We start from the raw sequence: 17,133 nt of genomic DNA, 5'->3' as shown, positions 1-17,133 counted from the left end.
ATCCATCTATCTATCTATCTATCTATCTATCTATCTATCTATCTATCTATCTATCTATCTATCTATCTATCTATCTATCTATCTATCTATCTATCTATCTATCTATCTATCTATCTATCTATCTATCTATCTATCTATCTATCTATCAACATAAACATAAACAACATATATAAACAAAACAAAATACTGACCTATTTTAACAAACATATCTGCTGCTTTTTCCAGCCTTTACAAACAAATAATACTAATTTAAATATATTTGAATGAACAACCATGATAATCAAAATTAACCTGAGCTTTTATGAACATCTACATGATCAGTGAGTTAAATATAGGAAAATACCTGATTTTAATTGGAAAAAATGCTAAATACAGAGGATAATATTACAATAAATGGTGATAAATCATTTAAGAAAGGTTAAATAGAAAGGAAAATTCATCTGGGAACTGCCACAAAAGGAGCACGGGGTCTTTATGGGTTAATTAATATGTGGACTGTACCTTGAAGATAGTTTTGGGGTGACCATAGTGTCTGGGTAAGGTGAGTGACATTATGTACTTATCTTATTGCTTTATTCATTTCCAGACTGCACAGTCACATATACACTGCAAAAATCAACATTTTACCAAGTGTATTTTTCTCATTTTTAGTCAAAATATCTCATCACACTTAACCTCCACAGACCCACTGTCCACATATGTGGACAAGAGTTTCACAACTTTATACAAAAAAAAAAGAAAAGAAAAGAAAACTGTCCACCACAAAGGACATTCCATAAAAATTTTAAAAACTGCATCTGAAAAAACTGTTGCATCATGATGTTTCCAATATAAACACTTATTTAATAAAAAACAAAAAAGCTTGTACTTCGCTGACATTTCCTGGGGAGGTTAAAATAAGACATAATCACCTAAAGAGTAACTTTTCAGTGAGATATAAGAACTTATTTTTAGACAATAGATCTTGAAAATCTTATTTCAAGAAATCTTACCAAGATAATTTAAATTTGTTCCATTGGCAGATTTTTTTTTTGTGCTTAATTCAAGATTTGTTTTGTTTGTTTGTTTGTTTGTTTGTTTTGCTAAATTCGAGCAAAAAAAATCTGCCAATGGAACAAATTTAAATTATCTTGGTAAGATTTCTTGAAATAAGATTGTCAAGATCTATTACCTAAAAATAAGTTCTTACATGTCACTGAAAAGTTACTCTTTAGGTCATTATGTCTTATTTTAAGTGAGAAGAGATATTTTGACTAAAAATGCAAAAAATACACTTGGTAAGATTTAGATTTTTTCCAGTGCATCTCTTGTTTGGGTTTTTATTCAGTCTCCATCCATATTCATGAGTAGAGCGCTATCTTCTAGGAAGCCCAGACTGCGTGTCTCAGCAGGCCTGGTCTCTTGCTCTCTGCTCACTCAAAATTAACCGTGCCAACGCTCTGTTCTGCTTTCGGTTCTCATTAGAGTCACAAAAATATGTCAAATAGTGTAGGGTTGGGTAGATGCGAAGACTAAGGAGTGGAAGGGAAGATCCTGCCTGTTCAGTGAAGCCTCTTGTTAGATATGCCGTATAGGGTGAACCCAGTACATAACGATCACTTTGTGTGACGACCTGATCTGAACCCTGCTTGGGGATGATTAGTGTTGAATGATAAAACCGGATGAATGAAAAAAATGCACTACTCTCTGGCAGGCGCACAAATGTTCTATCAGACCCATTGAAGATGAGTGCAATGCTTATCTTAAATAAGAAAATAAATCTCTGCACTTGAAAGGAAAGCGTATGAGCATTATGAAAATATATTGTCCTTGATGTTGAGATACAATTACTAAAGCTAAGTACATAGTGTCTGCTAATGCTCTCCAATCACCACTCCATTATGCAGTCAATCCTTGAAATATACTTGACCAATACACTAAGTATGTAAGTAAGTAGGCTGTGCATGTAAGAAGTGTCTGTGCGTGTCTGTAATGCTGCAACATTTATAAAACTGTAAACAAAACCCTTATACAGTAAAGCTGTTTGAAGACACACTGAACAGGCACAGAAAACCAAAAGGGACAGAGGAGTGAGGGAGTGAGGAATAAAAAAAAGGAAAAAAAAATATAGACGCTGGCAAGAATTGTAGAACATGGTTTGGAGTTTATGAATTATTTATGTGGGTGGGATATTTTAAGACCCCATATCATGTCTGTGAGGAATGAGTGGGTGGAGGTACAGAAAGGAGAAGGGGAAATGGGTATCATCTTCTTGTTTGCTCACTGCAACAACTGACGTTGCACTTATAGTTTTGTAGAATGCACAAACAAGCAGTGAATTATGCAGAATTGACATTTAGTGTTTTTTTTTTTTTTTTTTTATGAAGTGGCTCAGGTATAGATGTTGACTATTACTTTTGGTCTTACAAGTTAACCCATAAAGATCCAAACATCCACCATTAATGTTTAATATCTGTAGATCCACTAATTCTATCAATCCATGTAAATAACTGGTGTAAAATGCAGTTTGTCATCTTTTCATGTTCATCAGATATGACCCGTTTAAATGTTCAGAGGCTCTGTAGTGAACTTGGAAACACACCTTCTACAACAATGATTCACCAGTAAAACCCATGGAGTTTGGTCAATGACAGTGGATGGAGATACTTGTTTTTATGTTCGTTTATTGATTTCTTTGCTGGAAAAAGTCACTTTTTCTTGAGTTTTCTCTGTTTTTGATATAAAAACCCTCAACTTTCCTCTGAGCTTTAATGAACATTTACATGATCAGTAAATTAAACGCAGGAAAATGTATGGTTTACACTGAGCAAATGCAAAATAAGGAAGATAATATTACAATTATTGATGATAAATCACTTAAGAAAGGCTAAATATAGGGAATTTATTTGGGAACTACCACAAAAGTTGCACTGGGTCTATATGGGTTACGCACACGTTTCAGTTAATCGTATACTTTACTGAAAAAGTCACTTTTCTCTGTTTTTGATATAATAACACTCAAATGTAATGTCAGCATGATGATTCAAGCACATGATCAATAAATCAAATATAGGAAAATACCTAATTTTCACTGAAAAAATACAAAATACAGAGGATAATATTATGATAAATGGTGATAGATCACTTAAGAAATGTTAAATAGAGGGAAAAATTAACTTGTGAATTACCACACAAGTATCACTGGGTTTTTATGGGTTAAGTTTGGTTACAGCCTGATTTTTATTATTATTATTTTTTTTAAATTAAAACACAAGGAAAAGACACAAAAAAAGTACTTTTGTTACTTGCTCTGACATTATAAAGAGTTGTTTCAGGCCAAACTCTGCATAGTTTGACCCCGGCTCTTTTCAGATGTGATTGAGGGGTTAACCACCACCAGGAGAACATGACAAGTATTATTTACATGTTTTTGTATTAATCAGACACATATTTTAACAAATATCAGAAGCCTAAAGCTCAGTTCATGAATATTTAGACATGAATGATTTAATTTAATCCATTAGAGGCTTTGTGATGCTTCCTATTGGACACTAGGTGGCAGATAAACTCACAGTGACGGATTGAATGAACTGAGAAATGAGTTAAACGCTTTTGATGGAGTTATTTAATGATTCAATTGGTACATAAAACCCATCACCTTTAGGGAACCCATCTTTCCTCTGCCATCAGTCTTTGTTTTTATTAAAATTAGTGTGAATTTTCTGCATGTGTGTGTTCTCATTGTGATGTATTATTACTGACAGCCCATCTTTTTAATACCCTCATGAAACAGTGCTGTTTTCAGACATCTTTAGGCTTTTTTTCAATTTTCAAAGATATGTCATGTTTGTCAAATACACTTCTTATAAAAAACAGGTACTCCTTTCTCTCAGCATTTGAGACTTGCTTTTCTTTAACAACAAAATTAGAAATATCCCGTAAAGAAAGAAGGAAAACACTGCTTCACTTGCAGATCCCTTTACTGGATTACTAGGTCAACAGCTTGTGATACTCCACAGCATCTGTTATAAATGACAAAATATACAGCTGCAACGTACTGTGTGTACAAGCCTCTGATTTAAAGTAAGTCTGTTTATCATCCTGATTTTATGAGTGTTTTTCACTTTACTGTATATATTTCTTATCAGACCTGGGAGCTTTATATCAAAACGTCTATCCTGTTTATCAATTTTAAGGGCCGAGACCTTATTAAAGATCCTCTCAGTGCTGCGGTTGGGAGCAAACGTATATGACAGAGAGGTACACGCAGAATGTAGGTCAATCCCGTAAATCAATTGCACTCATTAAATACATTGACAGACTGGAGCTCCCCAGTAGCATCCTTCTTTTTTTCTCATACATCAACAATCTGTCTCTCTCTAAAATTTAACCCTGCTCCTACTCTATGCCCTCCATCATCCACGCCCTGTTGAGACCATGCATCATACATGTCTTTGTTTGCCCCCTGAAATGAATATATAAACAAATACATATATGCATACATGCATACATAAAAATAAATGAATAAATAATAAATAAAGCATGTTCATTATATTTTTTTAATGTCCGTCTTGGGTTTTAATGCATCTCCTTTGACAAAAAACCTCGACCATCCTCTTTTCTAATAAATATATTCTGTGCTATATATGTCAAAACAGGCAGGAGGCAATCCCCACGAATACAAAGGAAACCTGCAGAGTGTGCTATATATAGAGCAGGTAGGGGGCTTCCTCCAACAGGAATGATGAAAAAAAAAAAAAAAAGCTTCCCCTCCTCCACAAACATATGTGCACATGTTCACAGAGCAGGCACAGGTTTCCCCAATGGAACCTGGTCTGCCATAAAGAAAGCACCAGTTGACAGGCCATTAACTGGGATGTGTATTAGGTTATAAATCAGACCTACTGGAATGGGCAAATGTTCGTAACATGCGAGGCATTCACTTAGTCTATCGGGTATTGCCTCACGCAACATACAAATACAAGTGCGCTGTATCCATCAAAATGACAGGCCTCAAAAGAAAAAAAATGGGTGGGTGAATCTTAACTGGAGATATAGGTGATTCATTTTCTTATGACAACTTTAAATCATATACTGAGCCTTAGCTATAAAAGCAAAGCCTAAGTTGGGGTGTGAAAATAGAATAACAACATGTAAGACACAGCCTGTAGACTGGATAAACAAAAAAAATTGCAGTATAGGTGGTTTACTTCCTGTCTGTCTGGCTTAAGGAGGACTTGTCCAATGCTGCCTTAATACATAGCTAATCAAACAGCAATCAGTCGATCAATACCCATCAGTTATTTGGAAAGCTGCTTGGATACTGTCCTTAACTGACATATGGGAATCTAGTCAACGGAGATGGCCAGAGGGAGCATTACACTCTCAGAGTCAGATCATCAACTATGCATTACAACGCTGGTACTTAGAGGCAGAGGTACAGAGATGGATCTGAGAGAAAATGTGTGGGAATTGAAATGTGAGAAGGGCAAATGATAGAGAGAGAGAGAGAGAGAGAGAGAGAGAGAGAGAGAGAGAGAGAGAGAGAGAGAGAGAGAGAGAGTGGGAATAGGTTAAATCAGCAAGAGCAAGAACAGACGTGAAAAATGGCGAGAGAAGAGGCAAACACTTCCAGCGACTGGGAAGTGTCAGACGCTACAAACTAGTGCTGATATTGAAAATGTTTGTACTTGTCCCACTCCATGTTGAACTGAGAGTCAAGAGTGTTTTCCTTTCCTCTCTCTCTATCTAACTCTCTCAGCCTCACTTTCATTCCCGATGGTTTTATAAATAGACCACTTTGCTTTCTCAGTAAACCACAGAGAGCATAAGATTCACTTAGGAGGAGAAGCGAGACACGAAACCACTGAAGAGGTGAAGGTTGATAGTCAAATATACCTTCTGAAATGGACGTCAGAGCAGCCAGCAGTAGATTGCTACCACAGTGATACTTTAATCAATTTATACTGTATATGGAACTTTTAGGTATTGTTTTACCCTTATTGTCTTTGTTATGTTGCATACAATATGCTTGAGTGACTTTGACATGATTTTACAGATGCTGTACAGTATTATAGGGGGTTTATGAGAGCATGGACCAGTGATTTAACATCTGAAACATCGTTTTCCTATCTATTCTGTATATCCAGAACAGAAAACCTCTTTTAAGCTGTCAGAAACGATTTTGTTCATTTTGGGAAAAAAACCAAACAAACATTGAAAACCTCTTATAGACACGCATTCATTTTCTGTATTATACATCACACAAGAAAGACACAACTGGAAGGTTATGATAAGGATATTATTATTGTATTATCATCAAGAGCATTTTATTCACAATTAGTTTGAATGACGCATTTGTCTCTCAATAGCTGTTCTCTATTATATCAGTACACTATCATAGAAATCCTGATGAAGGATATGGCAAACCATCACTTCGATATTTGTGTGTAGTAATGGATTGTTGCTTGTGTTCCGTACAGTAAAAAAGACAGCAGGTTTAAACAGACACACTGAGTACAGACCACCATGAGTACAGACAGGGATACAGAAGCTGAGGGTTATCTAAAGCACATACATGCACAGTTTGAAGGGTAAGTGGAGGTTGTTGGCTAGAGATAAATACTGTACGTATCTAAATTGAATGTGAGAGTGATTGTTTTTTCTCTATATGTCAGCCCTACGATGAACTGGCGACATGTCCAGGGTGTACCCCGCCTTTGCCCATTAGTAGCTGGGCTATGCTCCAAGTGACCCTCGTGACCCTAGTGAGGATAAAGCGGGTTCAAAAAATGAATGAATGTATGAAGACAGTACAAACAGAGGGTGTTTGAGCAAGGTTTGTATGTGTGAATTAGTCAAACCTCAGCCCCTGCATTGTGTGGCTCCAAGATGAGCCAATAATGACATCCAAAGAACAAAACAGTGGAAAAGCCAAATGGAATAATTATACAGTGTTTGATCAGACAACAAAGTTATTGTTTTCATAAAAAGTATATATATATATATATATATATATCATTATAAATTATTTACTGTATTTCCATCCTTAGTCCCAGCAGAATACCAAACATCGGCAATAATTCACATACAATACAACTTTGAGTCTTGGGTTAATTCAACAAGCATACACTTACAGTAGATTCCCTGCTACACAGGAATCTGAACATGGCAGAAGCTATTTTTAAAGCTGAAGCTTTAGGCATTTTAAGACATCATTAAAAGCAGCTGTAATTGTTACATACATTGTTTACATGGCTACATGTTTTCACCACCGGCAGTGGGTTTAAGTCCATTCACTCTGTGGCTCTGAAACACGGTAGAACCTCAGAATGTCTCTCCTGAAAGTGTTTTCTGTTCACAGGCAGTGTGTGTACATGTCATTAAGTACTAACAGTTACGTATGCTTCTATGTAAGTGTCCTCTGTGTACTGATATACACCAAAGATGTATTTCCTTGGTTCAGAGATCCTTATGTGCTGTTGGGTTGATCTATCCAAGATAATATCTGTCCTGACAGAGATCACGGCAGCATCACATCAAAAGTGTGCTTGATAACAAGTGTGGAAAAGACGGCAGTTCAGACAAAGATTTCAGGGCACATAAATGCACATACTGTACAGTAGGTGTTTCAGCACAGTTGCTCTGAGGAAAGCACATGTAAAAAGCAAAGGGTGTGGGCAGTGTTTATCTAAATTGAATCATAACACTTTCCTTCCAAACTTTCCCTCTTGCTTTGTTTCATTTCCTCTTTTACATTCCCAGTCGTGGTCCCTGGCTCGTGCTGTAGTTTATTTCTGCCATGCTGTGTCATCACATAAATCAGCACCTGACCTAGTCATAGAGCCTGTAGTGAACCTGGCAGGACATTCCTTTTAGTAGAAACACTTATTTTCTTTGCCTTATTTTTTAAACATACATTACTGGATAAACAGTATACTGTACACAGGTTGTAAACAGTGTATTAAGATGGAACTGAATGCAAAGAGCACCATAGTCATTTTGGCCCAAAGTTGAAAAGAGCAGTGTTTCACTAATAAGTTGTCAATAAGAGCTATACACACTACACGACTAGTGTGTCTCTAAAAGCTCTCTATTTCTCTCTGGGTGTCTTTGTGTCTCCCTTTTTTTTCACTCACCTTCACACACACACAGACATGCATAGGAAATACTACACACTGAGCATGATGGACCTATATATCAGAGGTAGGGGCACTCAGACTGTTCCTTGGAGGAATATGATGCACTTGGCTGAGCAAAAAGTCTGACTGACCAGCTGTTTAAACCCCCGTGCACTCACTGTAATACCAGCAAATAGCAGCTGTTGTGCTTTCAAGAGAGACACAGTTAGTGCTGTGTGGCTACACCACACTACAGTGACCATATAGTGAAGAAGAGCTTGACCCTACTTCAAATCTGTGTTTTACTTCACAAATCCTTACACTGGAGTCACCTCACTTATATGTCATTTATCCTTTAACCTATCCTTACTCTCAGTCCAACTCTCGGGGACACACATGGGACCTCCTCCGGGTAAAATCTTCAAACTTTACATTATTTCAACAACTGGCAAGATGTAGAAGTTAAACATTACACTAATCCTTCATATATTGCACTTGGCACCAGTAACTATGGAAATATAAGATTATTTAAGTCACTTTGCTTCCTAAGTATCATTCTTTTGGTTACATGCTACAATGAATACTTACAGGGCATGCAGCTCTACAACACTAGAATAGCATTTGCTTGATAAAAGGCTGATGAATGACATATAATGCAGATCCCACAACATTCTGTCCTGCATTACATAGAAAAGCATATATGGAATGACAACTTAAGATATGCAGGGGCAGTTAATTTGTCTTTGATGACCCAATAACATTAGATGATGCTGTAAAATTCCTTTGTTTTTAGCTTGTTATAATCATTGTATTTTAATTTGAATGAATGAATGGACTTTATTCTGAACATAAGTTGGAACCAAATTCAAAGGTGAACGAAACGCAAAGAGAAACCACAAATTTAAACAGAACATTCCAGAAAATCAAAAGCAATAAGCTAACAAAAAAAACCAAAACAAAACAGAGCACAATATACAACTATCTCATTACGGCTCCTCAACAATTTAGACCAAAATATTTGGGAATGCCTTTTACCAATTGGTATTGCTGGTTTCACAGTGGTTTACACTTTGATTCTGTCCTATTTGATTATAAACCGTAAAAGCCATCATCAGTCTTCTGTCAAGCTATGTTATTTCCTTGCGATTAACCTTAAATTTAATTAGAAGTTGAATTAAAAATCATATCTCACTCTATTAATCTCAATTAATCGACCCCTAGAAACACGGAATGCTTTGAAGTGGAAAACGACAACATTAATGCTGGGCAGTGGTGTTGAAATTAACAGTGACTGGACATTTCTTACAGTTTTGTGGTGGCCAAAGAGACACTTAAAGGATTGAGAGAAACAGGCACTCACTCCAAAACTGCAGAGATCATTTTCACTGTTGTTCTTCCTAAATGCATGATCGAACTGTAAAAATGTACAATAGGTGTTCTACTTTCCCTGTGAAAGTTGTGAAGCACACGCTGATTCAATTACTACAGAAGCATACATAAATAACAGTGAATACAATGCACACTTACCAGCACCTAAATAACAACATTCACTCTGTTCAGAGAGAGATTTCCATGATTTCCCATTCATGTGCTAGCCATTCTGGCTGGAAGTAAAGAGAGAAAAAAAAAAAAAAAAAAGGCAGGGTCTTGGCTAGTGTGTTTTACTGTAAATCCACTTGAGCTTCTTCATGAAAAAATGGCAGGAAAAAGTAGGTGGTGTGCTATTGTGGTCCGAGAGTACAGCACAGTGGTGTCAGGTCTCTACAGAGCCCACAGCTTGTCATAGACTGATAATACTGAGCGAAGGCCACCGGAGCAATCCTTGTTCACTCAGGTCCTTTGAATGGGGTTTTTTCTCTAACAGAGAAAGCAACAAATGACCGTTTGGCCAAAAGTTCACTGGCAGTTCTATCGCTTTCTGTTGCTCCTAACAAAACAGTTGTACTCTTGTTAGTGTTAATCTGTTTTTCTCTGAGTCAGGACCTTGGCAGTTACGGCAGTAGAGTAAAGTTTTTCATGAATGCTCATAATATGGCCTATTTTTAATCTCTAACAAGTTAAGTTAAGCTGCGTTTCAAAATAAATTACACCACTGTAAGTTATTGTTATTAAACAACTTCTAAGGGCAGTTTGAGCAGGAAGGCAGAAACTAGTGGTCCCGTTATGTTCTGTTAGTATTGGTTATTACTTATTAAGCTACTATTTGGCTACTGTTGCAAGCAGGATGACTACAATTACATAGGTAAGAGTAACTCCATGCATGACACTAACACTGTCTCAAATAAGATGGATGGCAGTTCTATGGTATGCACTGACTAGTCCTTAGCATTCAGAAGAACTGAAGGTCTCTATTGACCTCATAGTGTCTCCTTGTTAACCTTACTCGCATACTTCGGACTCCAACCTGACCTATGTAGGTCAACACAGGGAGTCAAACTCTTGAAGACCCCAGCTGGCGTTAGCAGTCTTAAGGAGTTTACGTTATACATCTGTACGCATCTTAGTGATGTTTACATAGTTAGTATTGGCCAGGGTGCAGTTTCCTGTTTTCATGCTCTCTGGTCTGAAGTCCTCAGTGCTATGGTTCACAGCCTCCTGGATCTCCACATAGTCAGACTTGCTTAGAGTGGATCCGCTGCCACTACGACCACTCTTCTTCAGATCCTCAGCTGAGCTAGCTTTAGGCATACTTGGAATATTCAGATATTGTGCCTGTTCTTCACCCTCCGTCTCTCTGTGGTAGAAGTAGTTGAAGTTTGATACAATAACAGGTACAGGCAGAGCAATTGTCAGTACACCGGCAATCGCACAGAGAGACCCCACAATCTTTCCTCCGATGGTGGTTGGTACCATGTCTCCATAGCCAACGGTGGTCATGGAAACCACAGCCCACCAAAAGGCCTCAGGAATGCTGCTGAACTGAGAATGTGGCTCATCTGCTTCTGCAAAGTAGACAGCACTGGAGAACAGGATCACACCAATAAATAGAAAAAAGATGAGGAGGCCCAGCTCACGCATACTGGCCTTCAGAGTCTGGCCCAAGATCTGGAGTCCCTTGGAATGACGTGAGAGTTTGAAGATACGAAACACTCTGACTAGACGGATGACACGGAGAATTGCCAGAGACATAGCCTGTTGACCTGCTTGGCTGTCCTCTGGTCTTTCTGCGAGCTCTGTGCCCAGAGTAATGAAGTAGGGGATGATTGCCACAATATCAATAATGTTCATGATGTTGCCAAAAAACCCCGCTTTGCTGGGACAGGCAAAAAACCTGACAAGGAATTCAAAAGAAAACCAGATGATGCAGAGGGTCTCTACAATGAAAAAAGGATCTGTAAAATATGGTGAACTGTAAGGAGTAGAGGTGGAGTTGGAAGTTGGAGGGAAAAAATTGTACATCTCTTCTTCGTCATTTCGGAAAACCGGCAGTGTCTCTAGACAGAAGCTTACAATAGAGATAAGAATCACCATGACTGAAATGATGGCAATGATTCGAGCAGGACCTGAGCTCTCTGGGTACTCAAACAGCAGCCACACTTGTCTCTGAAACTCGTTCTCTGGCAGAGGTCGCTCTTCTTCTTTTATGAAACCCTCATCCTCTCTGAAGATCTCCATTGCCTCCTCACCCAATTCATAAAACCGTATCTCCTCAGAAAAAATGTCCAGCGTGACATTAACAGGCCGGCGTAGCCTGCCTCCTGACTGGTAATAATACAGGATGGCGTCAAAACTTGGTCGATTCCGATCAAAAAAGTATTCATTCCGGAGAGGATCAAAATACCTCATCCGTTTTTTGGGGTCCCCGAGCAGCGTCTCTGGAAACTGGGAGAGGGTCTTGAGCTGCGTCTCAAATCGCAAGCCCGAGATGTTTATCACGACCCTCTCGCAGCACTCGTGGTCTGGCTCTGGGTCATACTGGTCATGAGGCTGACCTGGATGTGCAGCTGCTTCGTCTGCAGGGTCGCTGGTAGCAACCGTCATGCTGGAGGGAGATGGAACCTGCAGCTTTCAAACCGGGTGGGGCCACTTTGGGCCGCGACGAGATGAAGATCCACAACCCCTGTGGGTTCAGCTACAGGCAGTTTCTACCTGCAAAGATCTACAAAAAACAAGGGAAAGTAATCAAAATCTGCAGTTATTAAGTGTGTAGTATATACATACAAACTTATACTTTGATGTTTGTCAATTTTAAGCATGCATATTGGACAGCATGCAGTCACTGGCATATATTTATCACCCACAACTTTTATAAATAGGGCTCAGTTTAATATTTATGTTATTTAATGCATCATTTTCACTAGTATAGTCTATTGATAGTCTAATTTTCATATGTGCCCTAAACTGTAATTTCTGAGAAAACAGTGTTACATCACGACCCTCCTGCAAAGTGCCAGAGTGGAACAGGGGTGGGGGTTGAACCATCTGAGCGTATTGGCTCCATTGTGTCTATGTGTATTAGGTTATGAGTTCTCTCTCATATGAGCACAATGTAGGATCAATATGCTACCCAGTAATACTGTATCAGCTCTCACAGGGTGCAATTACTACTGACAAAATCTGATTATATACTGAGTGCTCCATACAATCTCTGAGATGAATTTCCTCTTTCTGTATGTGTGACATGACCAACATTCTTTTTTAAATCAAAGAAATACCTGTGAATTATGGTTTAATGGAATCACAGCCTACAGGGTATATTAGTAGATGCACTGTAAAAAAAATGACTGTAGAATTAACACCAAAAAGTTGTAAAATCGCAGCATAAAAAACTGTAAGTGACAATACAATGCAAAGTTGTTTATTTGCAAAGATTTTCGTGTTAACAATTAAATCAAATATAGCTGTAATTTTTACAGGAAGAGTATGTGAACAAAACCAGATTTGTATGTAGAAATGATGTATTTTGTATTGTTTTTAGAAAATAAAACTGTACATTGAAAACGAATGTGATGCTGTTTAAATTGCAAAGACCATAATGTTGAAATAACAGCCTATTTGCTTTTTTTTTTTTTTTTTTTTTTTTTTTAATAAAAAAGTTATAAAAAGGTAAACATTGTAAATGAATGGGTTGGTAGAGGGGCTTGTCCAGTAACCAAAGGGTTGGTGGTTCGAATCCTGGCTCATAGTGTCTATGGAAGACACTGAACCCTGAATTGACCTGGTGGCTTTGGACACCATGAAGGTGTATAAAATGCACTGAATAAGTGCAGTCCATTTACCAGTTAAATCTACATGTTTAAAATGTTAAATCTACATGTTACTCCGTAAATATGTTTACAGTTGGATGTGTTTTTTACAGTATTGTTCTGGAAACCGCAGCTGCCAGTTTTTTCCATAAGAACAACAGGATTTTTTTTTTTTTTTTTTACAGTGTGACATTATGGCCTGTTTGACTTAATTATTAGAAAAGTAGGGTACACAACATGGCACTCAAACTTAAGACAGGAAAGTTTAGGGTTAGTGAAGATGTGTGTCTACATATACACTTTTTTTTTTTGTCAATTCTGTGCAATTTATTAGTAAGAGCATAAACATGCAATGAAAATCATAAACTCCTACCTATAATACACTGACTTGAATGGCTTGTTTACAGTCTGTCCTCAGGTCACAGGCCTAGAGTCCGGTCCGAAGTCAGCCCCTGCGGTCAGATCAGCTCCTTCCTGCCACCACTATATATGCCCGGAGCTCCGGTTCTGCAGCAACGCAGCAGTGGGAGTGGGAGGGGGACAAGGGGTGAGGATGCAGGAGTTACCTCCCAAGCCTCAGTGACCAGCAGATACATGTTGTGGTGCAGCTAGACTACAGGCTGAAGCTGGTGAGGGGGCGATCATGTTGTGGTGGCAACACTGGCTAAGGCTGTGGCAAATGTGACAGTGCTGGCATCAGCCAAACATGACGGCCGCACTTCAGAACAACATGATGCCGCCGCCTGCAACAGCAGCAAAGGTAATCCTCTAGACTGATATCTGCAGACACTTAAAAAAAAAAAAAACAAAATAAAGGATGTTTCAGGAAGCATAGATGTCAGTATTTCAATTCGGAAGCAGTCATGCTCTTGGGTTCTGCACAGGAGAAATCACCTGTTTGATCCCCAAACAGGTCCGGATTCCACAAGAAGGTTTTGTCAGTGTTTTAGTTGGTTAAAATATCACTTGATAAATTATCTCCACGTAGCATATTCGACCATCTTTTTTTTCTGATGGGGAATATCCATATGAATACACCAATGATGCACATTAGTAACAAATGCAGCCGTATGTTCACAGCCCATTCCATGGAATAACGCAGTTTGGATGGCGTTACTTATGGGTGAAATAGCATATCTTTAAGAATAAATTTGAGACAAAGCAGCCAACTTCATGCACTTTGATATTCAGACATTAACAGTAGTGTTGGTCAGCTGAGTTAGTTTGGAGTGGCAGGTGCCAGACATGCTCAAGCCATTTGCAGCCCTCTCCGGTGTGGAGACTCCATGCACTAAACAAAGCAGCAACAACATCAGCCTTCGGACTACAGCTTAATTTCAGAGAATGGCATGCAGGAAATCACCCTGTTTGTCTTGGTACTGCAGACGCATGTAATTTTATCCACTTTGTTTCCTCTTAAAAGGTGCCTGGAGGTTGTGAGTCCATTCCTTCATATCTCCTTCTTCCCTTTTTTGTCTAGTCTATATACAGAGGCTGTGTCATCTCATCACGACCAGCTGTTTTGGAGCTGCCGGCTCTTCCCGTGTCTCTCATATTTCACCATATTCATCATAGTTGATATGCGTGGGCTGCAGTTGGACATCGCAGCGCATACTAAAAGCTTCTTGTGCGCCTCGCCCCATCCCTCCGCGCCTCCACCCCCCCTTTACAGACACTCCTGTCCTCAGCGCTCCACATTAAAGGGAAAGCATCGCCCACCACAGGGTGGAAATGGTTTTCAACAAAGCATGCGCGTCTCCTTAGAGAGAAAAAGATAAAACAACACGCAGACGTAGAAAATAAGCAAAGGCTCAGATTTTCGAGACTTCTAAAAATAGAATCATTTCTGCACCTGTAGAATACATATAAAATACATTTAAGCCAAAACCAAAAAAATCTTAATCTCCAGGGTTATATGTGCTATTTTCCTCTCATCATAATTTGCTTAGTCTGAGGAAGACAGCTGTATTTGTGAAGACTTGGACGAATGCATTGCCCATGTTTGTTTTCTTCTACAAATATGACAATGTGTGCACAAACAGGAACTGGATGGTGCCACCTGTGAGGTCTTTGCAGAAGGAAGAGAAAAGCAGTGTAATTTATTGAGTTATTCCATGTTCTGTGCTCATTTACAGACCTGTACACTGTATCAGAGTCCCATAATTACTGTCCAGACCTATTAAGCACATGCAGACACACAGACCGATGCTTCTGCATGCTCTTATTGCTAACTAGATTAAATATCTTCTGTAGACTCCAGACATTATGTTGTCAAATGAACTGGAGAAGTCAAGTTTTTTTTTCTGTAGTCAGTATTCCCTGGCCTTCTTTTCTTCACTGCTTGAAAGTGGGCCGAGTGAAAACCCAGATATGTCTCCAGCCAGAGAATTACACAAGAAGGAAACAGACTCCACCTCCCCAGAGAAACACTTGAGGAATACCACAGGTCCAGATCTTCCATTCATTCACCTTGTTTCTGCCCAAGGACAAGTTCAGCAGTACACAGACATAATACATATAATATATACAATAATGCTCATCCAATTAAAATGTCAGAATACTGATTTTCTTAATCAGATGACCACGGGGACTATAGCAGTGGCTCCTTCTGCACGGAGCTGATTACCACATTGCCACTCAGGTTGAAGGTCTCAGTGAGGAGGTATTGACACTTTGACATAAGTAGGGTGATGGATGGCCAGGAACTCTTAAATCCTCATCGTCGATGAATGTAAATGAGAAGGGTCGGTTATTAAATGGAGGGCATATGACAGTCCAGCTCTGTCAGCAGTGCAATGATTCATCATCCATCACCAGAACCACAAGAATCATCTATAGAACCTGTAGTAACAAAAATGAAAAATGTTCTTATAGTGGTCTTTGTTGGTAATGGGTAAGGGGGGTTAGTGATGTCCTCTGTTAATTGCAGTGGACCATTTTACTCAAGGGCACATGTAAAGTTTGCATCAGGTTTGCTTTAAATAAAACAGTTGCCTTTTATAAAACGATACTATAAGCATAACATAATATTAACCCTGTCATAGACACATACAGGTTATGTTACAGTTATATACAGTATAAATGTGACACAAAAATAACAGTGCATTCTGGTTTCTAAATCTGTTTATTTGAGGCCTTTTTTTGGGTGGATGCAAAGAAATCTAAGAAGCATGACACTCTCTTTTAACCCATAAAGACCCAGTGCTACTTTTGTGGTAGTTCCCAAATATATTTTTCTTTATATTTAACCTTTCTTAAGGGATTTATTACCATTTATGGTAATATTATTGTCTGTATTTTACATTTTTCAGTGTAAATCAGGTATTTTCCTATATTTAATTCACAGATCATGCAGATGTTCAGTAAAGCTCAGAGTACATTCAAAGGTACTCTTCAAAACCAACTTCAAAATCAAAAACAGGACAACAACCTTAAAAAGTTTTGTTTATTTATTTCTGGTGTTAAACTATGGAACAATCTAAGTGAGGAACTCAAGCAAAGTCCAAATATTAACCAGTTTAAGAAAATGTACAAAAACATTTTGTTTAGCAGTTATAACTGATAATTATCATTACTGACTATTGTCCTTTACTAATTGATATGGCATAGAGATTAATGCAGAGAAGTCTATGGGAATGTATATGTGTATGTATGTAACAGTATATATATGAATTTGTACATGTATATCTAAGTGTATGCATATATGTGTGTGTGTGTGTGTGTGTGTGTGTATATATGTACAGTATATATGTATATATGTACATATTGTTGGTTTAGATAAAGGGGTGAGAGCTAATAAGCTACGCTTTTTCTCACTCCTTTTCGAATATGGCTTTTTCTTTTTCTTT

At 38.2% G+C, this 17,133-nt stretch overlaps 1 protein-coding gene across 1 annotated transcript; it reads right to left on the bottom strand.

Moving 5' to 3' along the window:
• Positions 1-7,890: 7,890 nt before the first annotated feature.
• On the bottom strand, positions 7,891-14,879 carry kcna2b (potassium voltage-gated channel, shaker-related subfamily, member 2b). The gene is made up of 3 exons (XM_030139163.1): positions 14,649-14,879; positions 13,659-13,792; positions 7,891-12,198 (listed from the first exon to the last, which is right to left on the bottom strand). Exon 3 carries the CDS (start codon positions 12,078-12,080, stop codon positions 10,581-10,583), a length of 1,500 nt encoding a protein of 499 aa, XP_029995023.1. The 5' UTR covers positions 12,081-12,198; positions 13,659-13,792; positions 14,649-14,879; the 3' UTR covers positions 7,891-10,580.
• Between the last annotated feature and the right edge of the window lie 2,254 nt (positions 14,880-17,133).

The sequence above is a fragment of the Sphaeramia orbicularis genome, chromosome 7 (assembly GCF_902148855.1).
Source record: "Sphaeramia orbicularis chromosome 7, fSphaOr1.1, whole genome shotgun sequence".
In the NCBI taxonomy this organism is placed as follows: domain Eukaryota; kingdom Metazoa; phylum Chordata; class Actinopteri; order Kurtiformes; family Apogonidae; genus Sphaeramia; species Sphaeramia orbicularis.
The sequence above is the reverse complement of the archived record's forward strand: the minus strand, read 5'-3'. Positions and strand labels throughout refer to the sequence as shown.

What these genes read in the sequence shown, in the direction of transcription:
- kcna2b (XM_030139163.1), bottom strand. Translation starts at nt 12,080, where the DNA reads ATGACGGTTGCTACCAGCGACCCTGCAGACGAAGCAGCTGCACATCCA.